Source organism: Coenobita brevimanus, chromosome 63, assembly GCF_032717465.1.
Source record: "Coenobita brevimanus isolate Jiangsu-jjx chromosome 63, ASM3271746v2, whole genome shotgun sequence".
In the NCBI taxonomy this organism is placed as follows: domain Eukaryota; kingdom Metazoa; phylum Arthropoda; class Malacostraca; order Decapoda; family Coenobitidae; genus Coenobita; species Coenobita brevimanus.
The window spans coordinates 38,055,304-38,076,088 of NC_137016.1; the positions used below are offsets into that span (position 1 = coordinate 38,055,304).

General features: G+C 39.8%; 1 protein-coding gene across 1 annotated transcript in view; it reads right to left on the minus strand.

Moving 5' to 3' along the window:
* LOC145404482 (uncharacterized) overlaps positions 1-20,480 on the minus strand; it is a 64,530-nt gene extending 44,050 nt beyond the window's left edge. Inside the window, exons 1-9 of the mRNA XM_080276021.1 lie at positions 20,039-20,480; positions 14,106-14,224; positions 13,620-13,753; positions 11,929-12,040; positions 10,653-10,856; positions 9,846-9,978; positions 8,653-8,756; positions 6,018-6,210; positions 5,436-5,804 (exon numbers count right to left, since the gene is read on the minus strand). Coding sequence (XP_080132147.1) covers positions 5,436-5,804; positions 6,018-6,210; positions 8,653-8,756; positions 9,846-9,978; positions 10,653-10,856; positions 11,929-12,040; positions 13,620-13,753; positions 14,106-14,224; positions 20,039-20,159 — 1,489 coding nt within the window. The 5' untranslated portion in view covers positions 20,160-20,480. The remainder of the gene's footprint in view (positions 1-5,435; positions 5,805-6,017; positions 6,211-8,652; positions 8,757-9,845; positions 9,979-10,652; positions 10,857-11,928; positions 12,041-13,619; positions 13,754-14,105; positions 14,225-20,038) is intronic.
* Positions 20,481-20,785: the final 305 nt, after the last annotated feature.

Sequence of the window (20,785 nt, forward strand, 5' to 3'; positions counted from 1 at the left end):
ACCTTTTTTCTCACTGTCTTTCAACTTTGGGTCATTACCCAAAATCAAGGTCTCTATTGTAGGCCACATTGGCCACATTCAGTTCTCTAAAAAATTTTGCAGATCTATTTTAGTGACATCTTTCATACAACTTAAGATTTATTGATGCCTATTATAATTATCTATCTATCTATCTATAGCCCGACGCCCTAATCCCGCACAGGGTGGCCGCAGACAAAACGCCTCCAAGTCACTCTGTCACCCACCATTTGACTCCCCTCCCCCCAACTCACCCCCCCCTCCCTCATATACCTCTCAACTCCATCCCTCCACCTCATCCTCGGTCTACCCCTCCCTCTCCCTCCCTCCACCTCACCTACATACACCCTCTTAGTCAGTCTTTCATTCTCCATCCTCTCCACATGTCCAAACCACCTCAGTGTATTTCTCCTAATCTTTTCAACCACATTCACATCTATCCCACAACGTTCCTTCACTTCTTCATTCGTCAACCTGTCCCTCCATGTCACTCCACATGCTCCTCTCAAGTAACTCATTATTATAATTATACTGCACTCAATCAGTCGACTGTTTTATTTATTTTCCTGTGTACTTATATATCCAAATATATTATGTGGATTGCAGACTTTGTTCACAATTTGTCCTAAGGTATAGTTTAACCCCTGCTGGGCAGATTCTTTGTAAGGCAGCGTACCTCCCCTAACATTGCTTTTTAACCAATGTAAATTGTGACACATATGAGGCTTGCAGCTTAACCTGTGCAGACCTTCACTGTGCCTCATATGGGGTTTGCAGCTCAGCAGGGAATAAGATGGTTAAGACCTGTTGCTTTGGTATATACTTTTCAATTTATTTACCATTACCTCCTCACTTTCTGCTATAATTCTCTATTATTAACAACCCAACAGGTTAATACTCTCCACACTTTACCTTTTATTTCTAACCCAGCACTGATGTTTACTGTGCTGTCCTCATGTCTTTTGACTGCTTGGTCAGCTTTGTCAACACAGAATGAAAAGTCAAATTAATTCATTAACCTGTCTTACGAAGCTAGACAGCAAGTATCAAATCTCTGCATATTGTACTGTAAAATAACTCTGATTGCATAATATTAACAAATACTGTACTAACAGTTCTTATCTATTATGAGAAACATGTAGTAAAATATGGAGGCAAAGAAGCAACTTTTCTTGCTTTGTTTTTTGTTAATAGCTATGCCAATATATTTATATCAGAGCTCTTGTTTGGTGAGCCACAGCTTGCAAATGCGAGTATTTTTTCCTTTTGGTGAACATACCTTACATGTAAGTCGCCTTTTGGCGAGGAGAAAATACATCCACTTCAAAACCCAGTAAACTAGAAATTAAGTAAATCTCACTTAAATGAACAAAAAAGCAGGTGGTGATTGATTATTAAGTCTTTCCTTGTCACCAATGTGAATGTTTAAAACCTCATTTTATGATTCTAATCATCACAATGTGTAAATAATTAAATATATTTATTGCTCATAAAATATTTCGGCTCGTAGTCAGTTTGGCTACTAAAAATTTATTTGGCTCATAAATCTGAAACCTTAGGAGCCAAATGGCTCGCAACCATCGGCAGTTAGCAAGAGCCCTGTATATGTTGTGTATATATATATATATATATATATAAATATACATTCATATATATAACAGAAAGAGAGAGAGAGAGGTAAATTGTTTGGGATGTCTCTTTATGCTTACTGTGAAGCAAAGGAGAACATAAACAGCATCCATTTTTGTTTTTGTAGTGAAGTATTTTAATAACCTCCCAAACTGTCTGCTCATCATCAATGACAATTTCCTTTCTAAAGTTTTGTTGTGTCTGGTGAAATTTATTTAAATATCAGCATAGTGGTGCAATGTAAGCAAAAAACAATATAATCATGCAAAATAGCAAGTGTGCAAGTTTTAAAATGTGCTCTGATATGGAATGCTGGTGGACATTTAGAGTCATACTGTATGCGGCTTTGGAGATTTCCTGACACCTCTTCTTTAACAACTTATTCTGCACATTACCCCTTGATATCCTCATGTAAGTTACTGATGCAAACTGTGCCACTAATAAGCTGTAACTAATATACATGAGAATATTAAGGTGTAATACATTACACAAAATGAATTGCTACAAGATATGAAATCTCCTATGCCATCTAGAATGCGGACATTATTTATGACGAATATACAGTCATGACATTAAGCTTTGTGCTGATAAAAGCAATGTGCATCATAGCATATATGTGGTGGCCTACACTCACTCACTCACCACACGACGTCTCAGAATTTGCAAGACCTTCCAATTTACCCTTCAGTCTGAGAAAATTTGGTTCCAAGCCCATATCTCACCCCAAAACAGGCCAACAACAGAAAATGGATAAATTAATAACCAATATATAAAATATAAAAATAAAGCAATAAACAAGTCTATTTACATGCCTTTTTGAAAGAGTACAGGCTTGAAACTGACTCTCCTCACCAATCACTATATTTATCAACCTGACGCTCTTATTTATTTTGAAATCAATAAACTCATACCCTGTCTGGGAACCAATTTATCAGAACAAACCACATGGCAAATGAACACTTCAAATGAAAGAGAAACTATCACCTTTCTCATCAAAGAACTACTGTAGAGATTCCAGGAGTCAAATCTTTTCTACTTCCATGAACAAGGAACCCTGGTTATAGTGAAAAGAGTAAACATATGCTTTATTTAAGGTACCAGAAGCACCTTACTAAATCAGTTCTTCTTCATGATGGTCTGTTATATTTTTCTGATTATTTCCAGGATGGTTAATCTGTTTCCCCATTGTTTTCAGCTATGTTCCACTGTAAATTCATTTGATTCACCAGCAAATTGGTGGAAAGGACTGTCCTAACCTAACTGTTTAACTAAACCTAACCTAACCTATCTTAATTGTACCTAGTAATTTAATCTCCTAGCATCCAGTTGGGAAACAAAATCCACCTTTGAGTACATTGAATAAGAACCTTCCATTACACCAGAACCAAACAACCGTTGGTATGGCTTAAGCAATGTGATTATAAAAACAGTGGGAAATTTTTCAGCAGGAAAAGGTAATTTATCACCCTGAAAATAGTCAGAAAAATACACAAAGCAAACTGAAGAGATATGAACCGAACTGGCAAGGTCCTTCAACTGTCCCAAATAAAGTAAATATTTCCCATGAAAAGAAAAGGTGTCAACTATTTCCTTCATAAGTAACTGTTAAATTCTAACTTTTAAAAAGCAGATGTAGTAACATGCAGAAAATTACATCATTCATTAAGAATTCACATTACTTGCCTGAGTTTTGAAATAAATGTTACATAATGTACAGTTATCAATTCTGCTAAAGAGAGTGCACTATGAAAAAAAGAGTGCAATATAGATCAAATGTCAACACAGCCAATCAGTCTTGGCCTTTTTCTATTATCATATCAGTTCAAAAAAATGCTCAATACTGCAGACTAATTTTATTCATCAGTTTTAAACCCCTGACTCCAGGCAACATCCTTCTTGGTTTATACTTGCTACTAGCAGTTGATTTCATTCAGCTTAGGAATGGCCTCTTGTACTAAAGGGGTTTATTTAAGGCTATATCCAACCCAATCAGCTCATCAAGTTCTTCCAAAACTGCATGAAATCATCTGAGGGCAAGAACAAAATGAAAAAAAGACACTTCTGGGTTTAGAGTTAATAGGTGAATAGTCCTTAAAAAAAAAAAAAAAAAAAAAAAAGCGATTTCAAAACTCCTTATTCTATGACTAAGGTTGCAAGGTCTATGTGCTGAGCTACTGGAGATCAGAAGATTGTCACCATTACCCATAAATGAAGGGCCAGTAAGAACCAAGTGTCAGAGTTAACCCCTTCAATCCAATTATATTTTTTATTTACTTCTTGCTATGCCAGATGAGTTTATTGAACCTGGTAGACCCCTTTAGTGAGGGTTTAACAGAAGACTTTATCTATTCCTTCCACATCAAAAAGTTTCTCTTTAAATTGCCTTCTTGCTCCATGAGGGTTTCTACGCTCCTCATGGGGCAACGTAGAATTGGATAATGGATGGATGGATAGTAGTAAAGGAATTAATGAAGACTATATCTACCCTGTCCTGTTCGAAAGGGCTCTCCAAAATTCAATATTAATGTCTGGCAGTAGCAAAGAATACATTAACACATCGCCAGATTCAAGGGGTTAAAGAGCGAGCGAGAAGCCAGGCCAACCAACCTCCCATGTTAAGCAAGAAGCGCACCAGAGAGAAGGTGTGAAAGAAAACACTGTCACATTGGGCCCTTCTTTTATTGGTAACTTGGGAAGATCAGTAATACTGCAGTGTCACCCACATTAACAACTGCCTAATATACAAGGCAGGCCATTGCAAATATTATGCATATACTGTACTGTATACCGTATATATGATTTGTTTTTACGTTAACGTACGTATTTCTTAAATGTATTTTGAAAATAGTGAACACATTCTATGTAATATACATATATATATAGTATTTTGTCATAAACATATATATATATAGCTATATATATGCCACTTTATCACATACCAGTGAAGACTGAATATATACTAATATGGGACATAGCATTAGCTATTAATGCCTTTTTCTTTTGAGCAACACTATTAAGTTAAAGCTTGAGTATTACTAAGATAGCTGAGGTAAACATGATTATGGCAGACGAGAATAAGTCACATTATGAACCATATATAAACTAGAACTGGATAAGATCCCCATTATCTGTCGGGGAGACATGGCCATTGTTGTTGGCAAGGGAGACAGAGGAGGGAAGGCGAGACAGGGTGGCGTAGGGGTGGCAGTGGGCAGGGGGTACACTGGGAACTACAGTATTTCGGATATTTGTGGATATCTGTCTGCTACACTGCTGCTCCTTCACCACCCACCCACACCCGTTGTTATTTATCACATAACTGTTTTCACTCACAGCAGAGAAGCCAACCCTCACCGGCACAGTCAGTGGGCGTGAGTGTGGAGTGGACGTTGGCCCCTGAGAAAGTGTATGTCTAGGGGGTGCATTACCACACACTCTTGCCCCCATCTCACCTGCCAACCCACTCGCCCCAAACATCCGCATAATCTGTGTCTTAGCTGCTTCCATGTTAGAGGCATCACTGGTGCTAGTGTTAACTTCGCTAAAGCTTAGCAGGTCCTCAGAGGCAACCTGGGGGGTCTGAGCACTGGGCATGGATGCTGCATTACCCTCGACTATTTCCCTCCACCAAGAACTCCCAGCATGCATGGTTACAGGATTAAGCAGTGAGTGAGTGTTAGTGCCAGGAGGTGTAGTGGCGGTGGCTGTGGTGGGGGTTGAGGGAGGAACATACGAGAGGAAAGGGTTGGTGGCAACAGAACATGACTGACTCGCACTGGGTGCTTTACCTGAGGGTGGGAAAAATGCTTCAAGGGAGCCTGAGCCAGCTGGGGCACCGAGGCCTGAGGGATGACTGCTACCGGCTGCCGCTGCTGCACTAGGGCCGCCTGCTGCTGATGCAAACTGACTAGGAGGGAAGGACTGCTGTGCTGGGGGGAAGGTGCCTGGCCCAAACAGTGCAGCCGGAGGAAAGGCTGTCGTGGGACTCAGCTCTGGCTGAGGTCCTGGCTGGCTGTGTTGTGGGACTTGTTGCTGTTGCTGCATCTGTGATTGCTGCTGCTGCTGCTGCTGCTGCTGTTGCTGTGTCAACTGCTGAGCTGGAGCCTGCTGCTGTGTGCTACCACTATCACTTGATGTTGCAATATTTCTCTTCAAGGCTGTAAAATATGGTAATTTATCATCAATGTGAATGACACGTAATTTGATCCTAACCTTGGCATCCTTCACTCCTAACTTGGAAGACAGGAAAATGAAAAGTGTAGTGGTCATTGTTCGGAAGGGTTTCATCCAGTTTGGTTTGTATAATGTCCCTACATAAGGCTCAGCAAGTACAGTATATGGAAAAATTTCCGGTATGCATGTGTACAGACCTTGTGTGTTGAGTGTGAGGCCAAGAGGATGGGGTGCAGTGGGGTGCTGTGATGCTTTGGGCCGCTGCCGGGGGGCCACCGACGTACTCTCGATCACTGGGCCTTGACTCACCCGACTCAGCTTCACTGACGACTGCTGTTCACGCTCACTCAACAACTGACTCAGCTGATCTAGAGATTGTATCGAGGAATTCTGCCAGGGCACAAAAAAATAAATAAATAAACTAAAATAAAAATAAACAAACAATTTGAGATAATACATGCTGCTGCAGGCAGGGAAGTAAGACAACTGCTGAGATATGTAAGAATAAAAAATAACTGTCATTTAAGGACATTTATGAATTGATTTACCTGATCCAATGACCGTGTCAAGAAATTCAGTCGGGCACAAAATTTTAAATATGCAGGACACAAGAGAGAAACACACTTGGGAATGAAAACTATCACATGGCATGTCCAGCAAAATGAACCACAAAAGCATTTACACATCAGCCAAGTCTTCAAAAGCTCAGTTCCATCGAGAGAGAGAAAAAAAAAAATCACAGAAGATACTGATGCAAGAAAATTACACAACTGACAAACAATGGCATTAGCCATCCATCCACCATCATCCACTCTATTTTTGTCCCATGAAGAGCATAAGGGTCTGAGGATGGGCTAATTAGTCCCAGTCCTTAAGGGGTAGGTGGTGACAACTATCATCTACTCACCTGATGTAGTGTTGCCTACTTCTTCCTTCATCTTTGTCTTTCTTTTTCTGTGTCTGTCCTCTTATCTTCCTATTTCTCCCATCTTTTTCTGTTTTTTATTATTATTCTTTCATTTTCAGGTGGCTTTACGCTGAGTGGCATGCCTAATAGGTGGTAACCATATAACCAACTTACACGTGTTCCCTGCAAGTCAACAAGTGGGTTGGAGGAGGGTTAGTGTCCCACCTCTTAAAACAACTAACTCAAAGACAAACAGCCACCCCTTATGGGATTACACCATCCGACTATAAACTGACTGACAGACTAGGTGCTTCACCTGAGTAACATTATACTCACTTTAAACCCACCCACCCCTCAGCTATAAACCCTTACATGCCATATCTGGTTGGAGTGCCTTATCCCACCACCACATTAGCTACTTTACCAATAAGTATGTGGCCAGTTCTCCCTGATCAATATGTTGGTCACCATAACCAGATATCCCTTTATTTCAAACAAGTGGGACCCTGAAATAAGAAAGTAACTGCTGTAAATTTCCTGGCAAAGATGCTTCAACCACCCTAGCAGATGACAGATTGATATTACTGCAAAAACTACTACTATCCATTTCAGAGGCGGAGTTGCGCTGTTTACCGCAAATATCTCCTAAACGAATCATTGGATCAGTATGGTATTTCAACACACTACTTTTGACATCCGGGCCTAATTTATGACCCTTAAACCATATTGCTATTTGTTATGTGAGGAGTTTACTCGTGAAAAATAACAGAAAGTCAACTAGTCATGTTGACGCATTCGAAGGAAAGTGTTGCCCCCCCAACACCCTCCCAAACTATTCCTTAACTACCCCTACTTCTCCCCCTTCTCGTCCTCGTTATCCCTCCTATTCTCCCCGAGCTCCTCGCCTCCTTCATCACTCTTGTGTCCCTCCCTCATTATCCCAGCACTGTATTATAATGTAAGAATGTTATGTAGTTGTACACGTATTGATATGATTATTTGCAATGGATGCAAGTCGTATTTCGCGTAGAAAGTACTGTACATCAGGATGATTACGTACATGTAACAGAAGCTATGCCTATATGTTTGCAGTGTTTATGGTCAACCATTGCAATTCACGAACTACAAATTGTATCACTTGTTGCCTGAACCTTCTCGGAGAAATTATTACCATTATTACAATACTGTGTAACTGTGTTAAATAATATTACTAATGTATGATAAGTATATACATACTGTCATATTCAAATATTATGTATGCAATTAAAATGAAAAAAGAAAACGAAAGTGCAAAGATGGGAGAGGGATAGTGTGACTGGGAGTGAAGAGGGAAACGGGGAGGGGGTGAACGCGATATTGGGGGGTAGGGAAGGAATGGTCTGAGGGTTGTTCAGGGTGTTAGTGGAGGAGCTACCCCACACAGTCGCACTCGTCCGATTTTGTATAACACCTTAGATTTGATGACTGGATTAGGCTTAATTTCCTTCAGTAAACTCCTAATGTAACATATGTAGCAGTATGGTTTAAGGGTCATAAATTAGGCCCGGATGTCAAAAGTACTGTGTTGAAATATCATACTGATCCAACGATTCGCTTAGGAGATATTTGCGAAAAACAGCGCAACTCCGCCTCTGAAATGGATAATAGGCCGTTATTCTTCAACACTGCACCATGCATCACTCTCAACCTCAAATTAATTACAGCTCAGCATTCAACTTGGTGGAAAGGTCTAGATCTGCCAAGTTAAAATAAACAGACTACAGTACACCGAGTAAGTGTGTGTGACGAACTGATATTCAAGATGGAGCACTCTCAATCACTCTATCACAGGTTGGCACTCACACTAAGGGCATGGCTCAGTTTTCCACAGTTAGAATAAACAGACTATAACAAGCAGAATAAAGGTGTGTGTGTGTGTGACTTACATTGTTATTCCTTATGGTGCACTCTCGGCCTGCCAACTTATATGCTAGACTGGCCACCTGGAAGATGTCAGGTCGAGTGTCGGGGTCAGGGTCCAGCATGTATCCTGAAAGAATTAAAAAATACGGTACTAGACTGTAAACTCCTTTTTTTTTTTCCCCTCTCCATACTTATGAATTCACTGTCTTGTATCCAATCAGATCATCGTGCTATTTTTCTTTGTCTTTGCCATTAAACAATTAAATCAACAGTAAACTGCAGCAATCACATAATGACACAGAGGAGCTTTAATATGAAGCCATTCATCACATTCATTCAACTGTCATAAAAAGAACAAAATGTTACAAGCTCCCCCTGCTTTGGGCTTAATTACCCTCAAAATAAAATGGAAAAGTTAAAGTATGCCTTTATTTTCAATTTAATTACTCTCATATTCCTCTTTAACTGTACAAGTGCAAGATCGACATTTACAAGCTTTATCAACAATTCTCTTTTTCTCATCACTGTACTTTATCATATAAAAATTCTCAGGTGGAACTTTAAATAAACACTTCAGTAGCAGAGTCTTGGAGTATTGTACAGAGTCCGTAACTTCTTCACTGATGAGCCGTTAGTTATGATTCATAAGAGTCATGTGCGCTCTCAGCTTGAATACTGCTCATCCTTGTGGAGCGGATGTGGAGAGGTTGCATCAAAACAAGTAGACAAAATTCAGAACAAAGCTGTTAGAATTATTAATAACCCTGCTATTACTAATAAACTACCTCCCCTACAAGTAAGAAGGAATGTTGCCTCCCTTGCGTTATTTTAGATATTTCTACAGCAAATGCTCAGACAAAGTTGCGTCCATGGTGTCACCTCTCCACGCCTTCCCTCGTGCTACACGGGCAGCTGGCAGCACTCATGACTGGAATGTCACTCAGCCATACTGCAGAACTTCTGCCTATCAGAATTCTTTCATTCCCCGAACTGCATCTCTCTGGAACTCGCTTCCCCAGTGTTGTTTCCCTCCAGACTTCAACCTACTGCTGTTCAAGTCTAACTGTTACAGATATTTTATAAACAGCGGACACCAGTAATCTGGTGCATGAATTTGTTTTTGTTTTTTTATTCTTTTGTTTTTCCTTCCTCTGTTCTGTTATTAAAAAAAAAAAAAAATCAAGAAGTCAAAAAACATAAGCACACAAACACTTACGTATGATCATTAAAAGGTGTTTGGAGAATCTTGCATTGTCTGGGATAGTGAAGTTTCCAGAAGATATGGCCAGAGGACTCTCGGCAAAAGGTAGAGTGAAGAAACACAGCTTGTACAGCAGACAACCAAGTGCCTAGGAGGAAGATTGGAATACCGTCCGCTGATAAAATAACGGGTACAGGGAGACCTCAATGCAAGTCAAGGATTGATCTATATCTATCTGTCTGTCTAACTACATCCAGATGCCTTAACCCTTGAAGAGGCTGCCACAAATGCACTGCTTCCATGTCACAGTGACCTCCACCATCAGGCTGCCCTCTCTCCAGTTTACCCCCTCTCTCATACACCTCTCCACCACCAGGTTGTCCTTTCTCCAGATCATCCCCCTCTCTCATATACCTCTCCACCCAATCCCCATCTTTCTCTCACCCCCTCCACCTCACTCACATGTACTCTCCTACTCAGTCTCTCATTTTCCACTCTCTCCACATAATCAAACTATCTCAAGGTACATCTAATACTTTCTAGTACAAGGATGTGTTCCAAAATTTGAAAAAATATCACAATACAACTGGTGCATTGGTTAAGAGAAATTGGAAAACTTTAAAGGACGAAATGGAAATGTACAGGACACTTTTTCTGTAAGTTACCATGAATTTAATAGCAAATTTGTAAGGTAAAAAATGCAACTTATATCACAGCCTTACTGTACATAACTATCAATCTATCTAACCCTTCCAAGATGTCAAGCCAAAGTGCAAAGGGCAAACAACATCTTCAGGCTGAAGGGGTTGAAGCCAAACTTACCCAAATGTCAGATTTTGTGGTAATGGGGCGGCCAAGGTAGAGGTCGATCATCTCCGGGGCGCGGTATGCCAGGGTGGTGTAGCGTTGTATCTCCTCCTCCACCTTGGCCACCCCATCTCCCGGACCGCACAGCACCCGCGACGTGGCCGAACCAAAGTCACACAATACATAGCTACCATCACTGCTAATTAGGATGTTCTCAACCTGTGATGAAAAGTGTTACTGCCATTTTATCATCACTTTGGTTCCTATGAATAACTTTAAGCTTAATATAATTGCATGGAGACCAAATGAACAAAATGCAATACAAAAGCAGAAAGAAACTGTGAAAACAGCATGAATCAAATACCACACCATGAATAAAATATAAAAATTGAATGAAATGGTATGAAGACAATAAAAAAAATGCACTCATGGTATTCTTAGTCCAAATCACATAACACACAGCTACCACCACTGCTGATCAGGATGTTTTCAACCTGCAAGGGGAAGTGTTACATATCATTAACATAATTTGCTTTTAACCCATTAACTGTGGCATTAGGTTTTGTGGTCGATCCCCCCATGCACATTTTTTTTTTTTTTTTCAAAAAATAATTTTTGCTCTTATACATGAAAGAGTGCAGGGAAAAGAATAGGAAAACCAAATAGGAGTTCATTATTTACCTTAGTTTGGCCGTGGTATGCCATTTAAGGATATTTGGGTGAAAAATGTAGCACGCCTTAAAAAAAAGAGAGAGAGAGAGAGAGAGAGAGAGAGAGCTTGATCATATGATGTACGTAGCGGTCACATGCTATTCTTCATATGAGGTACGTAGCAGCTATCGGATTAAATTCCAGGTATGCAGGTTTCGGATACATGATCCTTTGTGTGGTAAGGAATCGTTATTTTGCACAAGACAACTGTATCTGCATCTGTATCTTCTTTATACCATAAACACCAGCTGCTATGCCAGCTTGAAAGCCTGGATTAACTAACAAACTTATGATCAACACATTTATTTTCAGGAAGAGCACAGACGAAGATAGTTTCTGAATTCTCCCGTCCTCATCTTCTTACAAAGTAATATATATATACCGGTATATATCAATGAAACTATTTGTATTCCTCTTATAATATTCAAGTTTGTTTTTGCATAGGGAACAGAGGACAAGGGAAGATTCTACATTCTCCTTGTCCTTCCTGGAGGAAAAAGAAAAAAAAGTAATGATAGGGAACTGATCATAAGACTGTCTGTTAATCAGTCCAGAAAAGCAGTCACCAAACAAACATTACCTTTAAGTCTCTGTGTATGACTGGAGGGTTGGCGTGGTGGAGTCTGGATACAGCGTCACAAACATCACAGAAAATTTTAAGAACTTCAGCCTCAGTTAGCCCTGTGTTGATCCTGAAATGAAAGTTAAAATCATCACCATAATCATCATATCAGATTTAACACTGTGAACAGAATCTGTTCAGAAGGTATCCAACCTTAGGCTCTGAAAAAATAACTAGCAAACCTGTTGAGCTAGGACACTAATCCCCCTCAAAGTAGGCCCCTTCAGACTTAACACACATAACCCAGCATTCTTTTCACTGCCTGAAACATTTTTCAGAGTCAGTTTTTGGTATCTAAAGCAGGTACTTTGTCACATTCATCATGATCTCTCAGATGAACATTGCTTAAGACATGTTGGAGTGTCCAAATCAAGATCCAGACTTTCTGAAGACTTCTATCAATGGAGATGAGACTTGGGTGTACAGGTACAACCCAGAAACCAAAGCAGTATCATCTCAGTGAAAGCATGCAGGGTTGCCTTGGCCAAAAAAAGCACAACTGATCCGCAACAAGGTGAAATGCACTCGCATGTTGACAATTTTTTTTGACTACCGTGATGTTGTACATCATAAATACGCACCAGAAGGTCAGGCTGTCAAAAAATAGTCCTAAGTCAACGTTATCCATTGTCTTCATGATGCAGTTCTGTGGAAGAGACCAAACCTTTGGAATGCAGCAAGTTGGAAGCTGCACCATGACAATGCCCCTGCCTATTTTCCTTAACTGCTTCTGAGATTGTTGGCCAAGCACAACATCGCACAGGTCCAGCAGGCTCCCTACTCACCAGACATGGTCCTGAGTGGTTTTTGGCTATTGCCCTGGCTCAAAACTCCGCTGACGGGTTCCTGAATTGGAACAAGTGAAGAGATTATGATGAATGCGATGAAGCACCTGCAGTAGACAGACGAAAACCAACTGTGAAAAATGTTTCAGGCAGTGGAAAAAAAACTGGGCTATGAGTTTCAAGTCAGAAGGGGCCTACACTGAGGGGCATTAGAGTCCTAGCTCAATAGGTTAGCTACTATGCCATGGTCACATACTCTCTGAACTGACCTCGTACAGTACTCACATACCCCTAATCAAAACATCTGAGATATTTTGATGCTTGCAAACTTAAATATGACTTTCAGTGAATGAAGCAATTTTTCTTGCAGGCTTACAGCACTTAATAATACTAAATTTAACTTAACATCATAATTTTCTGCAACATATCTGCAGCATTAACTCTTCTGCACCCAGACGTGCATGAATGGTTCGTGGGCAGAGCTTCTGAGAGCTTCAGTGGCCTATACCAGACTCAGAAAATACTCCCACACCTCTGTACCACCAAGTGAAAAGCACTGAGAAAACATTGATATAATAGGACGTAAAGGCGTATGTCGCGGACATACTACTGGGCACAGCACATACATCCTGGGTGTGAAGGAGTTAAGTGAGAAATAACTGTACAGGTATATCAACCAGTGAAAAGTGTTGGAGAGGGATGTCTTCATGTGGTAACACCAATGTACCCAGAACATCCCTCCCTATACCCCAAAAGAAGGATGGCAGAGTGCAGGAAAAGAGAAACTCCAGCCTGTAGTCCACCAGGTTCACATTCAGATGAGCCTGGGGCCACAACAACAAATAGTGGATGAGGGAAGCCGACCTTTCGTTCATGAGGTGGAGAAGGTGTCGCTTGCAGTAGGTCATGAGCAGCAACACTTCGTAAACTCCACCACCTATGTGGGTCACACACGAGTCCACGTACCCCACCACTGTACGTGGACCACTTAACATTTTCTGTACCAAGAAGGACGAGTCAATTAGTCTTCTTTTACTCTATCTTGGCCTAAATATGACATCTCATTTCAAATGCTGAGTTGTAACAATAAATTAACATTAGTAAAGGGGACTAGACACGAAGAAGTGCTACAAAAAATGATGCTGAGCCCCTGTACTGTATTGCTTCATTTTGCTATCACCCTGTGTGAAGCAAGCTGCAAAAGGACAAAAATCTGTGCCAAGTTAGAGTATAAAAGGTACAGTCCTCTCATTTAAAAGATATGTCTTGTCCATATCATCTAAATGTATTTCTGACAAAGACACTTCCATGTTTGGAGAATCACACCTCAAAGTGATGCTACCAACTCACCGCAATGTTGATCTCATTGCGTGCCACCTCCAAGTCCTGCTCATTGTTGACATACAGGCGCTTTAGGGCATATCGGACACCCCCGCTGCCCTTCACCAGGAATACTAGTGCAAATCCCCCTGTAATGGAAAGGGAAAACAATGAATACACATAACCTAGTTAAGTATTTTGTGTGCATATTTACCTAGTCACAGTACAGTACATTATATATACACAATCTAATCTAAGCTCATATTGCCTTGTCTCCATAACTATTTTTATCCACTATACATTTAAACACATGCATATCCCCTGTTTGCATCAACTGCACTTCAAGCTCTTCCTAATACCCATACTTCCATATGAGAGACTTTAACTGGTTTTACATCATTAAGACACTTTTCCTAAGTGTAAATTCATGCCCTCTTGTCCTCTCGTAATCCTTTACAATCACTTTTCTTTATCCATTTGATGCAGTCCTTTTACACCTTTGTACATCATACCCAAATCCCTCCCCCTCCTCTCACATAAGGTTGGTAACTATGACTTCCCCAGTATCTCCCATAAAGCAACTTTTTCAAGCTCAGTATCATCCTTGTGACCATTCGTTATACCTTCTCCATTTTATTATTTATTTATTTATTTTTTATTTTATGGTGACCCTACTAGAAGCTCATCTCCCTTCAAGGAATATTACACCCAGACTTCCTCACCGTGTCCTTCTGTAAGAAAAGAGATATGGATGAGGATGGTGATGATGATGTTCAAGTTGATGATGATGATGATGATGATTATAAACCCCTATGTGGAAAAACCAAGATGCTTTTACCACTTAAAGTTTTCACAAAAACTAACATTTTGCCAGGACAAATCCTAAACTAAATGAGAACTGAAAGAAGCATCATGACCTCACCAACATCACCTACAATCATAACTAAGCGAATGAAAGGCATACCCTCTACTAATGTCCGCTTGTTTTCACCTGATGCAACTGGACCACTCCTACAACCTGAGTGGTAAGTTGTGATTGCATGAAGTTCAATGAGCCTTAGTTACGAGGTAAAAATGGGTCACCCTGGTTATTAGTTAAAATGACTCACCAATCTGACAACATGTAACCATCAACCAGGCTGACGGGTTTGGGATCTTTGTTAGGTTAGGAAATGAACCATAAACACTTAATTCTTTACTGGTACCAGAACGAATGCAACAAACTAACTATTCTTAAGAGGATGATGTGTTGAGATATGGGAAAACCAAATCCTATCAATACTGCCTGAATGTGTTAACTTCACTACTGCCTACAGCAAGAGGAAGGCTCTTCACTTTACTCTTGCTATCTCCAGATGATTTTATTCAACATATAACCTCCAGCAGTGGAATGCTTACTTAAGGCAATGTCAAACCCCTCCAGTAAAAAAATAAATAAATAAATAAACTGAACAAAAGCATTCAGAGACATTAGGAGAAGAAAATTATATATATACTGGTATATAAATACCGGTATATATATATATATATATATATCTATATATATATATATATATATATATATATATATATATATATATATATATATATATATATATATACACACACACACATGGGGAAAGCAACTATAGGTGGAACTTGCTCTTGGTTTATAGCTGATGTTCCCAGTTCAGTACTTGACTGTAGCGCTATCATATATCTATCTATCTATATACGGTGTATATATATATATATATACATATATATATATATATATATATATATATATATATATATATATATATATATATATATACACATTAATACTGTCAAGTACAGAACTGGTAATATCAACTATAAACCAAGAGCAAGTTCCACTTATATATACAGTAGTTGCTTCCCTCACAGTACCAATTTTCCTGTACATATCCAAGACATTATGTAATAACAGATTAACAAATAAATGAGTACTGTGCACCATCCTGTGTCTGGCCTCTCCTGAGCAGAGTAATTTTTGTCATTTCCGGTGCAAGTTGGCAGTGATAGGTACTCGTCACTGAATGTCCTTAAACAGCTGTGATAAGGCCTCTGCTCATTAGTCACTCAGGATGATGACATGAATAGCTGTCAGAATTGTATCATTTATGCTGAACTCATTTAATCTCTTTATAACACAAGGAATGTATTAATCCTTTCCATCCAATGACATCGTTTCTATTTTATTGTTCCTACTTCAAGATGGTTATATTCAGCTTGGGATAGACACTGAAAAGGTTATAGTTTTCATTATCCTTCTCACTACTATCAGAGCTCTTCCAAATTAACTAGTCTGGTAGTACCAGAAATACTGTATATATACAGTACTACAAAAATACATCACCACAGTCAAGGCACTACTATCCATAAAGTATTCTCTCAGGTTTCATACTGATACACCAGACTTTTCTCTCAAATACTGAACTGCGTTAGTTATATCCACAAACTCTTGATACTGTGAAAGTTGGCTTACATAAAACTTTATTTTTATAAGACTGGGTCTTCCCTTAGTAAGGTTTCACACAGTAAGGCTTTACTCTACATTATTCCACAAACATTAATATGAACAAACCACATTCACTACCTACACTCCTCATTATCTGCCACTCAGGGTACACATACAGTAAGTGCTCCTGATGATCCCTTGACAAAGTACCAGTAATACTTGCAGAAGCAATACTGATGTAACCTATCTCAGATCATATCAACCCCTGCAGTGTCCTAACTGTAATGATAGCTTTGGCACCACAGTTAATAGGTGGTGGACACCTCCTCCTTTGTCATTAGCTGTCAAACTGCTGTATCAATATCTGAAAGCAGAATACTGTACTATGTCTGCTTGAAAATCTTCAAAACATTACATTTTAGCTTTCATAACAAATCACACCTGTATAACACAAGAAAAAAATCACCCTAACTAAATTGTTCCTGTACCATTCACATGGGTTAGAGATGAAAGGTACGAAGGTTTGATGTCAATTCAGGACAAGCACTAAAGAGGCAGGAAGTGACAGTTATACTGTATGGTAATCTCCCTACCCCCCTGCCTTCGTATGTTACAGCAGATTACATCCGTCCATCCATCCACCATCCAATCCTATGTTGCCCCATGAGAAGCAGAGCCTGGGGTTAGGGAAGTTGAACCTGACATTTAAGATGAGAATGACCAGCTTCACTCATCCCTGAGTGGCATTACAGATTACTACTTGGAGGAAAACATTACAGTACTAATATTCTTTGCCTATACATTTAAAAAAAAAAGGCACTTGTTAAAATATTGGCTATAAAAAAAAAATCTGTTAATGTATATTTCAGTATAATCTTGCTACCTCCAGATGATTATTGTGAAACCTAACCAAGAAACCTGGCAAGTGAATATCCTATCCCTTCTGCTGGTACACAATGATAACCCAGATTAATGAGGGGTCAGGGGGCTCCCACCATAAAAAGGTAAGTAACATATCTCCACACAAACCTACATAGTTAATATTTACAATCACATCTTCCACACATCCAGGTAAACGTCAAGAAATGGATGATAATACTGTATTGTAGTTTAGCCTTACAAGACAGAAACTGATTACTGTATTTTCAGAATTTTTTCTTAGCTATTGCCTTCTTGATTTCAATATGTTCATAAGTCAGTGCACTATCTATCTATCTATCTATCTATTGCCAGACGCCTCAATCCCGTTTGGGGTGGCCACAAACAAATCGCCCTATCCCCCGCCATTTCACTGCCCTGTTCCCAACTCACACCCCTCTCTCTCATACACCTCTCCACCCCATCCCTCCATCTCATCCTCGGCCTCCCCCTCCCTCTTCCCCCCTCCACCTCACTCACGTACACTCTCTTCGTCAGTCTTTCACCCTCCATCCTCTCCACATGGCCAAACCACCTCAGTGTGTTCCTCATAACGCTTCCTATCACATCCACATCCACACCACAACACTCCTTTATATCCTCATTCGTCAGCCTGTCTCTCCACGTGACTCCACAGGCTCCTCTTAAATAACTCATTTCCACTGCTCTCACTCTTGACTTGTGTCCTTCCAACAATGTCCAAGCTTCACTTCCGTACGTTTGAGTTGGTATCATAATACTGTCATGTATAGTCTCACCAATCTAAAACCAAGGTTTGGGTGGAGTCCAGCCGGGGATTTCCCGGCGTACAGCGTTGCCTTGTTTCCTATACTCTGATTGGCTAGTGGCTGACCTGACACCGTTAGAGTTCGTCCGCTCACACCTCGCCACCTGGCCTGACATGACTTCACCCACTTCTGTGTGTGTGTGTGTGTGTGTGTGTGTGTGTGTTTTTTGTGTGTGTGTAAAGACAAACTAATTTAAGTCATAAATATAATTTAAGTTATATATATAACAAAGTGAACAGTGGAAGCACGTGACAGAAGCTTAATCTCCCTCCAATGGATTAACTCCCAGTATGGGCCTGGATGTTGCTGCTCGTGAGTGTTTTAACTTATTTATTTCTATTAAGAAAATAGCGTATGTTCTACTGATTCCTTCAAATTATATTATAAACATAATTGTTACATTATTTACCCAGCTTAGAACTACCGTGAAAGTCGGTAAAAGTAACTACATTTTTTTCAGCACCACTGTAAAATATGTATGCCACGTTTCTTTATTGATGTACAAGAGCCATATGCATTACAAGTTTACCTTCCTTTGATATGCTAGAATACTTACGTTTATATTGTACTAGTATGTGTGTACCTATCTGTGATGCCTATTACATATATAACAGAATCTACTCATCGCTCGTTTAGGAAGTATGGCATGGCTGCACCCAGCGCCAGACCCCACCCAAACCTTGGTTTTAGATTGGTGAGACTATAGTAACTTTTTCACTTCCATACTCACTTCCCTGTTTCTTATCACTGCTTTCAAAGAACCAGCAACCTTTCTTCCCTGCTGTACGGTACCCTTTCAAGCACTTCACCCTCCAAACCTCCATCCTTACTCATCACACTACCCAAGTACTTAAACGTACTCACATTTTCCAATTCCTTGGCCCACATATTTTTTCTATTGCAGCTTGATTCATGTATGCCAGTGAGAAAAAAAGAAATACAGGTACCGGTACTACAACTCTACATCCTTTCCATTGCACATCTTTGTGACTAGCATCACATTTTAATGATAGTGAGAGGGCAATTTTAGGCCAAGTTAGAGTAAAGGGAGTACAGTATGGTTGATTTTTCTCAATTCTTGCCCACCTTAATAGGCAAAACTATTTCATAAAGAGGGCAGGCTTGGGGATTCAGGCTGAACTTAATAAAAGTGTGAAAGAACAGGAAGGTCAAAGGGAATTATGAGACAACCTAGCTACCATACCTAACCATGCTGAATCTAGTATCCTTACCAAACTTAATCTCAAACATCTATACCATTCTCTATAATGATTATAAAAAAAGGACAGTAATATTGATGATACTTTATAAATCAGAGTTGTTCCTTTTCTTAGGTTCAAAAAAAATATTTACTAAACTCTAAACAGAAAGATAAAGTTGAAAAAGGTGGGAAATCTGACAAATTACTTTCTCTTCTGCTGTTCAAATATCTTTACCCGGTACTTCTCGACAGCAGCCTGAACACTGAAGTTGTACTGATATCTATAAAACTACTTCCTTTTGAACCTCAAATACTCACATCTCTCAACAATATCCTAAGCAGTGGAAATATTCAATATAATAAACTACCCCCTTTTCCACTGTTCAAATATTCTTATTTATCAACAGAAGCCCAAGTCAGCTATACTGAAAGTTTTTGGGAAAATCTGAAAAACTACCTCATTTTTGTGGTTGAAATATTCCTCTCTCTGAACAGATTCCACAGCACAGAAAAAATGAAAATTAGAAAACTACTTCCTTTTCCGGGATTCAAATAATTAAAATATTCTTTAATTAAATGAATATAAAATCCTCACCCTCAGCTATGACCTCCTCCACAGTGACAGAGTTTCGTCCCACCACGAATACCTTGCCTATGAAACTCGAGTGGCTTTGGTCCTTCTTGGAATGGTCTATCTTCTCGAACAGCTTCTTCATTTTGGTCAGCTTGAAGCCCTGCTCAACATCGACTTACTCCTGGGCGGGTGGGACACAGTAAAAGCTTCGGGGGCAATATTTAGCTTTATAGATTGACAGGTCCCATAACTGTTGTGGTGGTTATCGGTGGTGGAAGACTTGTGGTGGTAATGGCGGCAGCTTATTTAACTCTTCACCTTCGCCTTAAATACTACTCTGTGCACCTTCATGTCAGTCCATCACTGCACGTCACTAGGCTCAACTACCGATTCATCCCGAGGGCTGGAGGAACGAGGAGGAAGGAAAGAGGAGGGTCACAAGTCGCTCAGCTGTGTAAGATGGCTGCTTCCGGTTCAGTCATAATACACCCACAAGAGAAAACGTCCACCCCCACATTTTGACCGGGGTAACTACAGCATTGTATTATACTCCTTGAATTTGGTTTTTGTTGTTATATTCTTATTTCTGATCGGCCTTGAGCTACATTGTTCCCAGTCTAGTTACGTTGTGCAAATGAAGAATGAAAGAAGGGCAAATAATGTGCATATGGTTGATCGAAAGAGGAAAGGTAGACTGATAATGAGGTGAGTGGTCAGAGATGAAGAGGAGCCACATATGAGAAGTAAAAAAGAGAGGGGAAAGGGAGA